The sequence below is a fragment of the Ceratotherium simum genome, chromosome 24 (genome assembly GCF_057802395.1).
Source record: "Ceratotherium simum simum isolate JZ-2026a chromosome 24, ASM5780239v1, whole genome shotgun sequence".
Lineage (NCBI taxonomy): Eukaryota > Metazoa > Chordata > Mammalia > Perissodactyla > Rhinocerotidae > Ceratotherium > Ceratotherium simum.
Genome location: NC_141923.1, coordinates 13961116 through 13977404, shown reverse-complemented (window position 1 = coordinate 13977404; position 16289 = coordinate 13961116). Strand labels below are relative to the sequence as shown.

Sequence of the window (16289 nt, the reverse complement as noted above, 5' to 3'; positions counted from 1 at the left end):
CATGGAGAGGCCATGTGGGGAGACAGATGGCTGGCCAGCCCCCAGCTGTTCCAGCCAACCCAGCTGAGGAGCCAGACATGTGAGTTAGGAAGTCACCTTGGCAGTTCCAGCCCAGCATACAAAGGAGCTTAGACTTGCTGGGGAGGAGGGTTTCTGGCAGTCTGTTTCATTGGTGGCCTTCAATGAACCTCACTTCTCAATATTCATGATAATGCATAGTCCTCTTCTCTTGAATCTGGGCTAGGCTGGTGACTTGCTTTAGCCAACAGAAGGTGGATTATGTTGTGCCAGTACCAGGCCCATGTGTGGCAACTTCCATTTTTGCATTTTTTGGAGCCGTGAGCTGCCATATAAAAGGTCCGACTACCCTGGTAGAGAAGCCACATACAGAGGCCATGTGGAGAGGTCTCTTGAAAAGGGAGAGACTCTGAGACTACATGGAAAGACAAAGAAGCTAAGACATCAGGTGCCCAGCTGAGTCCACACCCCAGCCAACCCGCCAGCTGAAGGCTGAGGCACAAGTGACCACTGGACAGATCAGCAGAACCATCCAACTGAGCCCAGCCCAGGCTACACCATCTTGAGCAAATAAAATGGTTGTTGTTTTAGGTCACCAAATTGTGGAGTTGGTTATACAGCAATAGATAACAGAAACAACCAGGTAAGAGTGAGATCCTAAAACCTGACCTTCAGAACGAGGGTAGCGTACATCCTGTCCCACTGATGTTGGGCTCAGCCACGTGATTTGGTTTGGCAAATGGAATGTGAGCAGACGTAATGTGCGTCCCTTGCTTTAGATGGTTCAGATGGTTTGGCGGGGTCTCTTGTGTCTGGTCCTGTGCGTGAGAAGAGCTGCCCGGCTGACCCCTGCTCCTTTAGCCTATGGTCAACAGTGACAGACTCGGAGGGCAGACCTACTTGGAGCAGAACCCCACAGCCAATCCACAGACCAGTGAGCAAGAAACACGTGTTTATTGTCGTAAGGCACTGAGAGCTGAGATTTGAGGATTGCTAGTGCTGTAAAAACCAATATGCTCAGCCAACCAAGTATCATCTAAATTCTTCCTTCAAGGAAGGCTTTGCCACTCCCCATTATTAATGTGCCTCCCTTGCAGGCTCAATCTCAAAATCCCTCCAATACCCGACTCTTTGTCGAATGGTGGATTCTGACTCAAAATGAACGACAGGGTATCAAGCATAATTGGAACAGAAAGAAAAGAGTTACACCATAGAATTGCAAATTATAGAAATGTGTTCATTATATTGTCAAACTCTGGGGAAATTTTTATGGGCCAGGAGTTTTGAGATGTTTGACCAAAGAGTGAAGAACATAATATGTGATTATTCTCAATTCATTGTCACAGTGATGCTGTATTCAATATACTAGCTAAGGCTGCTAGCTGGGGTTCTAGGGGGTTGGATTGACTAATGCAAATCCAGCCCAATGTCTGCACCATGCCAGGTGACACTGGAAGGCCAGGAAGCACCGGACCCAGTGGAGAGAGAAGAATTCAAAGACGGATACCACGCGGAAGTCTCTCTCCCCTTTCTTGTCATTAGGAGCGGATTGATAAAGGAAGCATCTGAATCTTTTAAGGTGTGCTCGCTGACCTTCTCTGTATGTAGCTAACACTTCTCTAGCACTTGCTAGGTGCCAAGCTCTGTTCTAAGCACTTTATGTATATTAACTCCTTCAATTCCTAAGCAATTCAATGAGGCAAGTAATGTAATTATGGACAAAGAAACAGAGACACAGAGAAGTTAAATAATTTTCTCAGGTGACACAGCTAGAAAGTGGCAAAGACAGCATTCCAATCCAGCTTTTCCTACTCTGGAGTTCGAGCTCTTGACTGCCACACTGTATAGTAGGACTGGATGAGGGTAGGTGGTGCTGCAGTTAGAACTGGATCCCTGGTATTGATGGGAATGAAAGGTGCCTAGGATGACAACATCCAGCGTGGTCAATATAATGACAGCAGAGTGGGCACAGTCATCATGGTTCAGAGACAACCGACAGAGGCTCTGCTACTTGGCATATTGCTCTGTTTCAAGCGCAGGCCTTCCCTTGGCGGGGCAGCAATACTCTTTTACTGTTCTGCCGCTTCTGGCTCTGTGCCCCAGTCTAGTGAGGAGCGAGTGGGCGACCTCACTCTGCTATAGAACATTATGTTGCAAGGACTTGAAGAGCATGAAGGAGCAACTTCCTGAGCTATCTTGGCAAGATGGCTGTGTGATGGATCAAACTCAACGAGAACACACTTTAGCAAAATTTGGATTAATTCAGTATTCAGGAGCCTGTGGGGATCTCCCATTCCAAAGTAAAGACAGGCTAGAGCACCTTGCATTCCCTACCACTAAGAAAGATGAACAACAGGTCATTTTGGAAATGTGAGAATATTCTGCTCTAATGCATTTTGGTTCAAAAAGTGGACAGCTTTGAGTGGGATCCAGCCCAGTTCAGGCTGCATTACTCTTCTCTCATGAGCCAGCAGACCTGTGAACACAGTTAAGTCTTGTCTGTGTCAAGAACTGTGAAGGATCTGAGATCTTATCCTACTTGCAAACCAACAATGTAGTTCCGGGGATGCTGGGTGAAGACACAAGACACCTGGGACAAAATAAAGGACTGTTTATTACTTTCAGTAACAGCAGTAGCCAGAGTATCAGCATTTTTGCACATTTTTGCACCTGAGCCTCAGTGTGACACAAAAAGGGCCAGATGACATGTGCACATACGTAGAGTTGTATTACCTGAAAGGAACTCTGAACTTAGGGAACTCAAATGTTTTATATTGGGCAGTAAGCGTGCTGTCTTTTGCCCCCAAAAGAGACGTTATCTCTATTATACAGTAAGCATGCCTGCCCATTTGTTCTGAATGCCCTACACACTGCCATGGCATTCTTCTATCTCTGCCACTTTATGTACCAACTAAAGGAATGGGGGTAACCAAAAAAAAAAATGAGAATAGTAAAACTAGGATGAATTTATTCAGAATTTTCCAACCAGAAAATCTAGAAAAAAGTGATTCTAATTTCCACATACGTTTAAGTTTTGTGTTATATCAAAAAATTTTATTTTAATTACACATGAGGAGACACCATAATCTTTTCACTGCTTTGGGACTCTAAATGTTTTAATCCCTCACAGTTTGCCTCTGACGCAACCTTCAATCCCTTCACAGGAAGAAGCGAGGCAATGGGCTAATGTTTTGGGGATTCACGGCATTATTGTACACACTGTCACCCAGAAACAGATGGTCTTATGATACAAGGAGAAGGCCTATTGAAAGTTCATGCACAATGGCCCCTTGGACACTGGTGATTTCTCTGGCTGGATGAAATATATGTTCCATGTCAGTAATCCCTAATACGCAGGGCTGTTTCCTATAGCTAGAACACATTAATTTGGGAGATGAGGGGTGGAAAGTGAATGGTTCTTTTTAAGATTTCATTTAATAACCCACTGCCAAAAGTTTTGCTTTTTGTGCTTTATTTTTTTTTATTTTTATTTTTTGTGAGGAAGATCAGCCCTGAGCTAACATCCATGCTAATCCTCTTTTTGCTGAGGAAGACCAGCTCTGAGCTAACATCTATTGCCAATCCTCCTCCTTTTTACCCCCCAAAGCCCCAGTGGATAGTTGTTATGTCATAGTTGCACATCCTTCTAGTTGCTGTATGTGGGACGCGGCCTCAGCATGGCCGGAGAAGCGGTGCGTTGGTGCGCGCCTGGGATCCGAACCCGGGCCACCAGCAGCGGAGCCCACGCACTCAACCGCTAAGCCACGGGGCCGCCCTGCTTTTTGCGCTTTAAACTTCAGGCTCTGATGATTGGGTGGCCTATCTGGCCGGTATAGAAATGCTTCTACTAGTGAACGCAATAATGATTCCACTGAATTGGAAACCAAGACAGCTATGTAGCCCTTTTGGGTTCCTGGTATATTAGGAAAATAAGCAAAAGAGAGGATAATTGATCTTACTGAAGAAAAATAGAGATGCTATAGCACAATGAGGACCAAGGTTAATTTGGGTGGATCCTGGGCCACAAACTTCTACTACCATACTCAAGGATAAAACTCAATGGAAAATAATTTACACAGTAATAGATAACCGATTACCAAAGGGCAGGTTTGCCAAAGGCTCAGACCCTTCAGGAACGAAGACAGTTCATTCTCCTGTGCAAACGATCCTAATCAGCTGAGGTGCTGTTCAAAGGCAAGGATGCACATGGAAGGTGCAGTGGAGACATAAAGCTACTATCAGCCTTGGTATCAGTTACAGAAACAAGGGTCATAAACTCTATTCACATTTCTTGTTTTCTGCTCAAGTGTAATAATTACCACCATTTTTTCCCTTTTTGAGGAGAAACCAAGAGAAATTGATAGCACCTAGAGATCCTGGACTCCAAGAACAGGGGCTTTATGACATTATCTCTGGACCCCATTGTTAGACATGACTTTGGATCATCTTCTTTTGGGGGAAGAGGCAAATGAATTTGTGGTTGCATGTGGAATAGCTGGATTTTCTCAGCAGGAGCATCTTTCAATGTACAGGAAGACAGAAGTGTGCACTGCATGTGTCTACACACTGAAACACGCAATAGCCAAAGGGTGACGTGTATAGACCACAGTATAGAATCTCAGGCTAAAGAACTTTCCCAAAGTCACACAGGTAATAACTGGTGGAGCTAGATAAAAACCAGGCTGTAAGATGTTAGCCTCAGGGGCAAGTGCGTGTGGGTTATATGAGAACCCTCTGTCCTATCTTCACAAGTTTTCTGTACATCTAAAACTTATTTTATTTTATTTATTTATTTTTGTGTGTGTGTGTGAGGAGGACTAGCCCTGAGCTAACATCTAACGCCAATCTTCCTCTTTTTTCTTGAGGAAGATTGGCCCTGAGCTAACATCCGTGGCCATCTTCCTCTACTTTATATGGGACGCGCCACAGCATGGCTTAACAAGTGGTACATCAGTGCGCGCCCCGGATCCGAACCTGTGAACCCCCGGCCGCCGCAGCGGAGCGTGCGCACTTAACCGCTTGCGCCACCGGGCTGGCCCCTAAAACTATTTTAAATTTTAAAAAGTTCATTAAAAGAAAAAACCCAGACTGTTAAACTCTGGAACTTACACTTTTAACCACTGTGCCATGTTTTATCAATAGACCCCTGGCCCAAGTGATGTTCTGAAAAATTGACAAACTTCTGTCTTCTAGGTCCCCAGAATGGTTCCATGACAATAACTGATTGTCTAGATTTTGCTTTGATTATCTGACTCTCTGTAGTATCCTTCCAATAAATTTCCCCTCTCACTGTAATTAGAAAGAATCGCTTTCTGTTACTTGCAACCTAACAACAACAACAGCTAGTACTTACAGTACTCACAGAGCCAAGCGCTGTCCTGAGTACTTACATGTATTAATTCAGTTGACTCTCACAATAACCCTGTTCGGTGGGTATTAATATTATCCCCATTTTACAGGCAACAAAACTCAGGCACAAAGAAGTTAAGTAACTTTCCCGGGTTACACATTTAGGAAGTGGGGAACCTGGGATGTCCGGCTCCTGAGTCTGATTCTTGTATCCACCTTGCTCACTGCCCTCTCAAAAGAACTTTGATGATACGCAGGCCCGGGCATGGTTTACAGCTCTCAGAACTGGGCTCTTCTGGACTAGACGTCTCACCTCTCCTTATGTTGTCAGAGCAGGGTGCTGCTCCTCCTGGGCTCTTCCTGGAGAGTGTGACTCTGATCTCTGAATGTATTGGCCATCTTCTGACTACAGTTATGGGCCATATAATGACGGTTTGGCCAACAACAGATTGCATATACGACGGTGGTCCCATAAGACTAGCACCATATAGCCTAGGGGTGTAGTAGGCTACACCATTTAGATTTGTGTAAGTACATTCTATGATGGCACAGTGATGAAATCACCTAACGACGCATTTCTCAGGACGTATCCCCATCATTAAGAGACACACGACTGTACTTGGGAACAGGTGCTCTGAGACAGCACACAGGTGCATCTTTTAGAATCCTACATCCTGCGTGTAGGTCTGTAACCCAATACCTCACCTAGACACCGTGTTCTTCCAACATCCCCATGATGGGGTGATGTTTCCCTTTCTTCAGGTACTGCAATCTGGTTTTGAAGCTGCTTTGAGAAACCCAAATGGCTTCATCTTTAATTCCCGTGAGGCTCTGACAGCACACCTACAGATGAGCCTCCTTTCCCCCCTATCTTCCCCCACGTGACCACCTTCCACTCACACTCCTCTCTGAAAAGAGCAGCCCTCAGGGGTTCTGATCCCACAGAAGGGGCTCTAGCTAATAAAAGCTGAAAAATACAGAAAACCCATTCCACACAGAGATGGCTATCATTTTATATTTTTCTAAAAACCTCAAGGAAAATCCTCCATCTAAGTGTTGACATAAGAAGTTTTCTATACGTTTAAAATAAGAGAATGGAATGGTAAACATATTGATAAATAGCAATTTGAGTTATAACGGTAATTCTGTAGTTTTTTAATCTGTTTTTATTTTAACATTTACATATATTCTAGGAATTATCTAATAAAACTAGGAAGTAAAGAGAAAATTATGATTATCATTCATTTACTATACAGATTTTCATCAATGAGCTGGCTGATTGGCACTGATACTGGAAAAATTCACTTTGTTTCCTCTAATGAGTTTTCGGCACACGTTCCATGGGTGGATGTTACATAGTTGAAACATAAATGTTATAAAAATTAATCCTCCCATCATTACAGCTGCTGCGATGGCAATAAGTGTGTGTCCTGGGAATGGCAATGGTACTTCATCAACATAAATCTGTAACAGAAAAGCAAAGTCTTTAAGCTTTCTGAATCTAGTCATTCAACACACTGAACTTGACATAAGCCCACAATGGTGGAGACACTATTCATCGCTGAGGAAAATCCTGCCCTGACTTACACAGATACTCAGCATCTGCAAGGCTTAGAAACAGTGTCTTGACCATCTAATAAGTACCAATTTGCACACAATAAAGAGAGAATAAGAATTCTATTTACTATCCTGTGCCTCTATCCTGTGTCTTTAATGGCAGAGGTAGGAAAACGTTCTGTGTTCAGTTACAGGGGAAGGGGCAAAGTGCTGAGGGAACATGGTCAGGGAATCCCTATCTGCCTCCGGTGGCCAGGGAATGCACTTCCTGAGCTGGATCTGGAAGAATAAGTGGGTTCACAGAAGAGAAGGAGAAGAAGGGACATTCTGAGTAGAGGGAATAAGCATGTGCTCTTTCAAGCTATCATACCTCCTTAGAAAATCCTCTATACGAGTGAAGACATAGGGAAATTTGTGTATTCCAAATGTTTCCTCTACCTGAATGGATAATTAATAAAAGCAAGTTCCTGGAGGAGAGATAGTATTATTGACAGAGAGGCATAGAGACATCTTTTTCTCTGAGACATGAGGCAAGGATGGATCCCATTTTATGTTAAATGTAGAAGTGAGAGCGTAAAGGGAGTAAGGTGGTTCAAGTCCTTATGTTCTCTGTGTGAAGTGGAAGCAAGAACATCTTTTGAGGTAGAGGAAAGTGGAGATGAGTGGAAAGAGGACAGAGGAAATGTGGAAAAATGCTAAGGACAAGAAAAAGGATGGATAAGCTGTGTCAGGGGATGGCTCAAGTTAAAGATACCACCATTCTCCCAGTGACCCAACGAGGCATCTCTTTTCTTAAAAACAGTCCTTACATGCTATCAATTCTTTTACCATTCCTCTCAGATTCATTATTTCCATTCCATTTTCAATACTGCTATCGTGAGCTTTATTACCTCACTTTGTATAAATAAGCTACTCTGACAGCTTCCTTTCTATGCTGTCAATCCATGTTGACCTAATAACATTGCCAGATTAATCTTTGTAACACACTAGTCTGTTTATAAAACACTTTTTTTTTTAAAGTGAGATTGCTTTATTTGCAACTAAAAGAATCTTGACTATACAGAACCGGTACCAGAAATAGGGTGCTGTGAGCAACAGAATTTAAAAGGTAGACCTGGTCAAGAGGTGTGGAAAGCAGTGAGAAACCATTCTTTCCAATCTAGGAAGATAATTATCTTCCTGGTAACGGATCAGCTGGTTTAACCATCTCCTATTGTACTTTAGGGCTCAGACTATGTATCCAACGGTACTGGAATTATTGGGGATTTGATAGGAAAATGTTAGATACTGAATGTGATACATTACTTGTGGTCTTCACTAGGGTGCTACAAGATAACAAAAATCGTTCTTTTAAACTTGACCATCAGAAGAGCTTGCATAATTAGCTCTGTTAAGAAAGACCTAGCCTGTTTGTGGCCAGTGAGAGAGACAATTGTTTGCTACATGTAATTACAAAAGTGAATTTTCTTTTCTATGTGCAGGTTAGGAAGATCCAGAGGAAACAATCCATTGCAATCATAATCTTTTTTGCCCCCATCTTTCTGTTCTGCTTCTTCAGTGTTGGATAACTCCCCTCATAGTCCCAATAGCCCTCATGGCTGACAGCAGCTCCTGGGGCTACAAGCTTCCTTGGTCAATAACATCAAGAAAGAGCAAGTCCATGTCCCAGCATTTTCAGCAGAAGTCACTCTGATGGGGCTGCAGTAGATCACGTGCCCTTCCCTGAATACATTTTTTCAAATATGTTTATCTTCAGTTTCTTTCAATAATGTCTTATAGTTTTCAGTGTATAGGTCTTTTACCTCTTTGGTTAAATTTATTCCTAGATATTTTATTCTTTTTGTTGCAATTGTAAGTGGGACTGTATTCTTGACTTCTCTTTCTTCTAGTTTGTTATTATCATATAGAAACGCAACTGATTTTTGTAAGCTGGTTTTGTACCCTGCAACTTTGCTGTGGTTGTTGATTATTTCTAATAGTTTTCTGATGGCTTCTTTAGGGTTTTCTATATATAGAATCATGTCATCTGCAAATAGAGACAGTTTCATTTCCTTTCCAATTTGGATTCCTTTTATTTCTTTTTCTAGCCTACTTGCTCTGGCCAAAACCTCCAGTACTATGTTGAATAGGAGTGGTTGAGAGTGGGAACCCTTGTCTTGTTCCTGTTTTCAGAGGGATGGCTTTTAGTTTTTCACCATTAAGTATGATGTTGGCTGTGGGTAACGATAAAAATTAGACTACTAGTGGTGAGCACAATGCAGTCCATACAGAAATTGAGAAATAATATTATACACCTGAAATTACACAATGTTATAAACCATTGGGATCTCAATAAAATAATTGGAAAAAATGTTTAATAGCTTCTCATTGCTGACAGAAATGTTCTAAAGTTTTCATTCTGACATTCAGGATCTTCTACAATTTGACCCTAACCTACCCACTTTCTTATATATAACCTTACATTCCAGCCAAATGGATATCAGCTATTCAAGAGATAAGCTTTATGTTTTCCCATATGTTTTCCCCGTCTTTGCTGCTTCTCTTCTCTCCACCCAGAATGCCTTCCTTACTTACCCATTTCTACCTAAAATGAAATTTTAGTCACCTTACCAAACAATATAAAAATTTCACTTGCTCGATTAAGCCATCCATTACATTTCCAAGAGTAGAAAATTGTATCACCTCTGAACTCTGTATTCTCCAGCTAAATTGCTACCTCTAAAGTTCTTGAAAATAGTTTTTCTTCAAATATTTCCCTTCCAATTTTCTTTGAGTATCCAAATATTCCATGCCATGTCTAAAAAAAGGTTAAACCCCAAACTTTAAGAGTATGTTTTAGACACAATGTCTCTTTACCACCAAAATACTTCAATTTGTATTTCCTAAACACAAGGAATTCATTTAAATAATGACAATGCAATTATCAAAATTAAGAATTAACACTGAGACAATGTTATTATCTAATCTACAGACCTTATTCAAAATTTGTCAGTTATCCCAATAATGTCCTTTATGGTAAGAGAAAATCCAAGATCATGCTTTGCATTCCATTGTTTCAGGATACTTTCAAAAGCAAGTTTCAACAGTCCCAAGAAACTTTATAAACTTTTCCTGTTGTTTCTTAATGATTGTCTTCCTTTATTAACTGTGCAATCACTTCCTATTTTTCTTTTATTCATTTTTGTGGTTCTTCTTTTCTTCTTGAAGCTTCGTTTCCCTCTGTTGACACTTCTTTTCAGCCTGAAGAACTTCTTTAGGCATTTTTTTTTTCTAGAAAAGTTCTGCCTACAGTAGATTATCTTAGTTTTCCTTCATCTGAGAATGCCTTTATTTTTCCTTCATTCCTGAAGGATATTTTCACTAGATATAGAATTCTGGATTGACAGTCCTTCCTTCCCACCCTACCCTGGCCCCCAGCACATTAAAGATGACGTACAACCTTCTTCTTGCTTTGATGATTTCTGATGAATAGTCAGCAGTCATTCACATTGTTGTTCCCTTTTATGTAGTGTTTTTTTTCTCTGACTGCTTTCAAGATTTTTTATTTATCTTTGATTTTTAGTAGTTTGATTATGATGTGTTTAGGCATGATTTATTTAAGTTTATCTCGTTCGGGATTCATTAGGCTTCTTGAATATGTAGATTTATGTCTTCATTAAACTTGGGATATTTTCAGCCTTTATTTCTTCAGATTTTTTTTTCTGCAGCAATCTCTTTTTCCTCTCCTTCATAGACTCTGGTGTCATAAATGTTAGACCTTTTGATATTGTCACATAGATTCCTGAGATTATTCTTTTTACAATCTGTTATCTTTAGGTTGAATTTCTGCTGATCTATTTTCAAGTTCACTGATTTTTTTTCTCTGCCATATCCATTCTGCTATTGAGTTCATCCAGTGAGTTTTAAATTTTAAATAGGGTATTTTTCAGCTCTAAAGTTTCCATTTGGTTCTTTTTTACAGCTTCTATTTCTCTGCTGAGAATTTCTCCCTTTCCCTTTCCATTTATTTCAAAAAAGTTTACCTTTACCTCATGGAGCATGGTTATAAAAACTGGTTTAAAATACGTGATAATTCCATTTGTTGTCACTAGCTGATTGTCTTTTCTCTTTAGAATTGATTATATTTTCTAAATTCTTGGTATTTTGAGCAATTTTGGATTGTACCCTGGACATTTAAGACATTATGTTGTGAGACTCTGGGTCCTGTTTAAAATTCTCTGGAAGTTGTTGTTTTGTTTGTTTGTTTTAGCAGTCCATCACACTGGTTGGGTTCAGATCACAAGTTATGCTTTACTTTCTATGGGTGGTGGCTCCAATGTCAGTTCAGTGTTCAAAGATTTTGCTATGCTATTGTGTCTTCCTGGTTCCTTTGCCACTCGGGGGTTATTCTGGAACTTAAGTTGTGTTTATATTGTAGTTTTATTTTGAATTCTTGCTATGCTTGTTTATGTGTGTTCTGCTCCTCTGCCGCTTGGTACTTATGCTAGTTCATATATCAGGAATCTTCTTCTCTAGCTCTTTTAGGGATTTCTCCCACACTCTCTACTCCCAGAGGCCCCTTTTCCTAGTCCTCTGGGAAGAAAGCTGGGATTCTAGGAGCATTTTAGCCCCCTGTACTATTGTGCTGTTCCCTGAAACTGGGGCTGCCTTTGTGACAAAGAGGTGAGAGAACAGAGAGAAAAATAATGGGAATTTCCTCTCACACTCCTCATATGACAAGCGTTTCTTTTCCTAGTTTATCTATCTATCTAGTGGGATGAATTTTCTCTCAGGGTCTTGGGTGTCTGCACCCCTGCCATGGCTACCACCTCCGCGTTGTGCAGATCCATTACTGGGCTTGCCTTGGGGGGGGGGGGGCAGGATGGAAAAAGGAAAGAGGAGGAGGGGGAGAGGGAGAGATTAATTTTGTTTTTGATATGTGGCATCAGTATTTAACAATGAGTGAATCGTTAATCAATTTAATCAAATCCTCATTCCTTCCCATGTCATTATATAAACAAGCAAAAATGAGTCTTTGCACATCATGGGGTGATTTGGGGAGACTGATTTTGGTTCTCAATTCTTTTGGATCTTGAAAGCTTTTGGGGTATTTAAGACTCGACCATTACAATGCAAATAACCAAAGGCAGGGCCATACTGGAAACTAAAATGTTACAGCCATATGTCTCTGTGGGGAGGCTGGGGTGAGAGGAAGAGCATCAAAAGTCAGGAAACTGAGCTAAATATGGAAGGTGAGACAAAAAAATATGTATACAGGCACTTAATAAAATTTCCCCAGCATCCATCAGTCCTGCCACCTGTCATGCTCCCTCACCTCATCGTTACTGACAATGTCACTGCCATTCTCCAGGATCCCCTGTCTCCAAGCCTTGTCCATCACACAAATTGTGTTATCTTTTTCTCTTAAGCGTCTCTTGGTCTGACGCATGTCATGTTATTTCCCCAGCCATCACCCCACTGGTTACCTGTGCATTCACTATACCTGAAATTCTTCAACTAAGTTACAAAAAGTGACCCCTGGAATAACAGACACTCTGAAGTGAAAAAGCTCAGATCCCTGTGGAAAAAACATCACTGGTCATTAGCAGCATCAACACATATGTCCTTTTAAGTAAAAATATACACTGGGATCACTATCCCTATAGACGTTGCCTAGAAAAATTCCAATTACCTTCCTAAGGCTCTTGGGCATATACGTCATGTATCAAAATAAAAATGGAGGGAGGACAAGAGTTTAAAACAGAGGGATTCAACAGCTGATAGTTTTTTTTCAGAATAAAGAAACAGAAACACAAAACCTAACATGGCCTTGATGTGTACTCTGGGCTAATCCGTATATTCATGGTTTTGACATATATTCTAATTTTTATTGGTTTTCGCAACAATTACCTGGATTGTACCAACTTCATGTGCTCTTATGGGCAGCTATATCCAGGTGAAGAATACTGAGCCCATATCTCCCCTAACTTTTGGAAACACCCTTTCTGGTCCACCTTAATAGGTAATGTATTAGTCTTACCTATCAGCTAAAAAAGTAGTAAGTTAATGTTAAATTTGACTTTCAGATACCTTTAAAAATAATAACATCAATGGAAATGGAGGAAAATAAACATTGTCCACATACTACAAAAACGCTATTTCCACCATTCATGGATACCTATGCCTTAAAACTAAAACCAATCTTAGTTTAGACATATAAGTTTTATCTAAACTCAAAACAGGAAAAACAAAAATGCTATCAACTCACCTTTATACTTAAGTTGAGGCCTAAAGGATTATACACCGGAGCATGAAGAATCAGTTGTAAGTAATCTTTCAATTTTTTTACATTTTCTGGTACAGCGTGTTCTAAAAGTACATGTAATATATTTTAAGCACACATGCTTATTTTTTCATTTTGCATAAAATTTGTTACATACATTAGGGTACAATGAAAGATTCCACTCCACAACATGGCTGAGTTGTTATCCCATACTTTTAATTCTGCTTGACTTTGTGGAAGATATATTTAGGGGAGATTAGGCCTAGTATTTGACATTGCATCTTTTCAGCGGAATTGTCTAGAAGGACAAGCTCTCTGATCCCCTTAACTCAGGCTGACTTTTCCTTCCAGCACCACGCTCATGACCAGTCCTGACCTGCACATACTTTGTATCTTTGGCAATGAGGTTCTTTCAGGATCACCTTAGTGGTTGGTACGTGATTTTCGATAAGGTGGCAGAAAAGTTTCACAACAGGATCACTTAAGTCTTTTCTAAAAGAAGTGATCAGTTACTCCTGCCTTTGTTATAATTCTTTCTAAAGCCAGTTATGTAGTGTGCGGGTTAGAAATTGCAATGGTGTAATGGTACATGAGATCTAAAAGAAAAAAAAAGCTCTGATTGTAGCATTTTCCAATTTCCATGGTTTCAATAGTCTCACCTACTTTCAGGCTCATTTCAAGCAACCAATGGTCTAACAACCATTATGCAAAATGCATGAATCTTTAATAATATTTAACAATCAGTGATCAAAAGCCAGTGAAAGCAAGCTCCAGCATACCATAGAAAAATGAGGATGTTAGTTAAAGCAAAATACTTAGTCATTTTCTTTGCTGGATTTTTCATTTCAAAAATGCACATATTGGGCAGAGTAAGACTCACTGAATACCAAATATCTGGATATTTGGTAACATATTAATGACTGATAAAAATTTCATTTAATCTATTGATCTGTCTGTCTGTCTACCTGTCAATCTCTCGCTTTAAAGTATTCAGACATGAACAAACACAAAATGTACAGCAAAAAGTTGTACATATGAGGTGAAATTGAATTGTGGTAAATTTCATTTTTCTTATTTAGAAATATTTCTGCATCATTTCAATTATTTTACCATAAAAATTTTAAGAAACTTTGTTCATATAATTAGAAAATAAATCTTATAGATTATCTGGCAACACCTTTTATAACCTCCTCTGTAACATTGCATATGCCGTGAAATGGGTTACCCAACGAACATAAAGCACAAATTCAATCAATCATTTTTGTTGGTAATCTACAAAATGGCTTTCAAATGTCTTACAGTTCAAATTTTCCAAAATGCTGTTATGCCATAGAATCCAGGTCACTCTGGATACGATGATAAAATACATGGGAAACTATAGGAGTAGAGTCAACAGCAATGTGCCAGCTGATTTAAATTTTTTTTTTTTTTTTTTTTTGTGAGGAGATCAGCCCTGTGCTAACATCCGCCAATCCTCCTCTTTTTTTGCTGAGGAAGACGGCCCTGGGCTAACATCTGTGCCCATCTTCCTCCACTTTATATGGGACGCCGCCACAGCATGGCTTGCCAAGCAGTGTGTCGGTGCGCGCCGGGATCCGAACCAGCGAACCCCGGGCCGCCGCAGCGGAGCGCGCGCACTTAACCACTTGCGCCACCGGGCCGGCCCCAAATTTTTTTCCAAAGAACTCCCGGCTGTCTCTTGTGTAAACAGGTTTTGTAAGCCACTTATCTAGGTAATAACATGACTTAAAAGACAAAAGAATTTTAGAAGAAAGCAAACCCTACCTAGTTCCCAGTTTTCCCTCTGATTCACTTCAGTCACAGTAACCAGATATGGAGTTTCTACTGGGATACGTCCATCCTCACTGTAAATTTCCAGAGAAATTGGATATTGTGTAACTGGAAACTTAAAACGAGGAACCTAAAACACAAATTCCAAGAATGAATGTAAATTTGGAAAATTCAATACTAATTTCATTTCCCGGTAAAGAATGAATGGATATGTTCCCAAGAGTTTGGCTATTCTAAATGAAATGTGCTTCCTAGGGCTTCTGCCTTCTCAAGGCATGAAAAAAAATCTGTCTTACAGGAGAATCAATGTGAACTCCAAAAGTAATATACAAACATTGTGGTAACAAAATGCATAACTTTCTACTGGTATTTTTCACAGGAATTGACTATAATGATATTCAAATGTTTTTGGCTAACATGTATCCCGTCAGGCAATGCATAAATTGGACCTTGCCCATCTCCCTTACATCCCTCTCCCTGCCAGTCATGAGCTTTCAGCCAAACTCTTTAAACTCTGGCTGTGGAGTCAGAGTTCAAATCTAGCTCCACCACGTATTAATGATGTGATCTCTTGCAAATTACCTGGCTTCTCTGTGCCTCAAATGAAATGAGACAGATGGTGGAGAAGGCTTAGAGCAGTGTTTAGCAGATAGTAAATGCTCAAGAAATACTGTAACTCAGCAAAGGGGGAGTTGTAGAGGTACATAATAACATAATTTATTATTTATCGAATTCATAATTTATCGAATGCTGACTCTATGCCCAATATATCCTTATATGGAATCACTTAATATTATGCTATATATAGTCTTACAAGGCTTTTGAAATAGATCTACTGGAAAGTTATACCAAGTACACACTTAACTCAGCTAATGCAAATACCAACATTAACTTGATACACTTTTGAATGCTTTGAGACTAACAGAACGAAATACTTGACACAGAACCCACTCTCTTAACCAACATATTATACTGTCTTCTATTTTGTCACTATTACTGGACGAAGCTCCTTGATTACAAGGACTTCAACTTTTATATTCCCAGAACCTGACACACATTAGATACTCAATAACTTTTTGAATGAATCAATATTCACCATAATCTAGTGTAGTGTTTGGTTACAAATTGTTTTCGTACAGATATATGCATGTGTGTGTGTGTGTGTGTGTGCATGTGTGTGTGTGCATGTGTGTATCTTTATAAGAACCTGTGAAATAGACAGGGCAGTGCAGGTATTATTCTATTTTACAGATGAGGTTAATTAACTTGTTTGGGGACATTTAAATCCAGACCCTTATAGCTCTGTGTCATA

At 40.1% G+C, this 16289-nt stretch overlaps 1 protein-coding gene across 1 annotated transcript in view; it reads right to left on the bottom strand.

Annotated features, from left to right (window-relative positions):
- Positions 1-6630: 6630 nt before the first annotated feature.
- Positions 6631-16289, bottom strand: part of CATSPERB (catsper channel auxiliary subunit beta) — a 100836-nt gene continuing 91177 nt past the window's right edge. The window contains exons 23-26 of the mRNA XM_087448042.1: positions 14972-15107; positions 13172-13272; positions 12407-12481; positions 6631-6831 (exon numbers count right to left, since the gene is read on the bottom strand). Coding sequence (XP_087304168.1) covers positions 6631-6831; positions 12407-12481; positions 13172-13272; positions 14972-15107 — 513 coding nt within the window. The remainder of the gene's footprint in view (positions 6832-12406; positions 12482-13171; positions 13273-14971; positions 15108-16289) is intronic.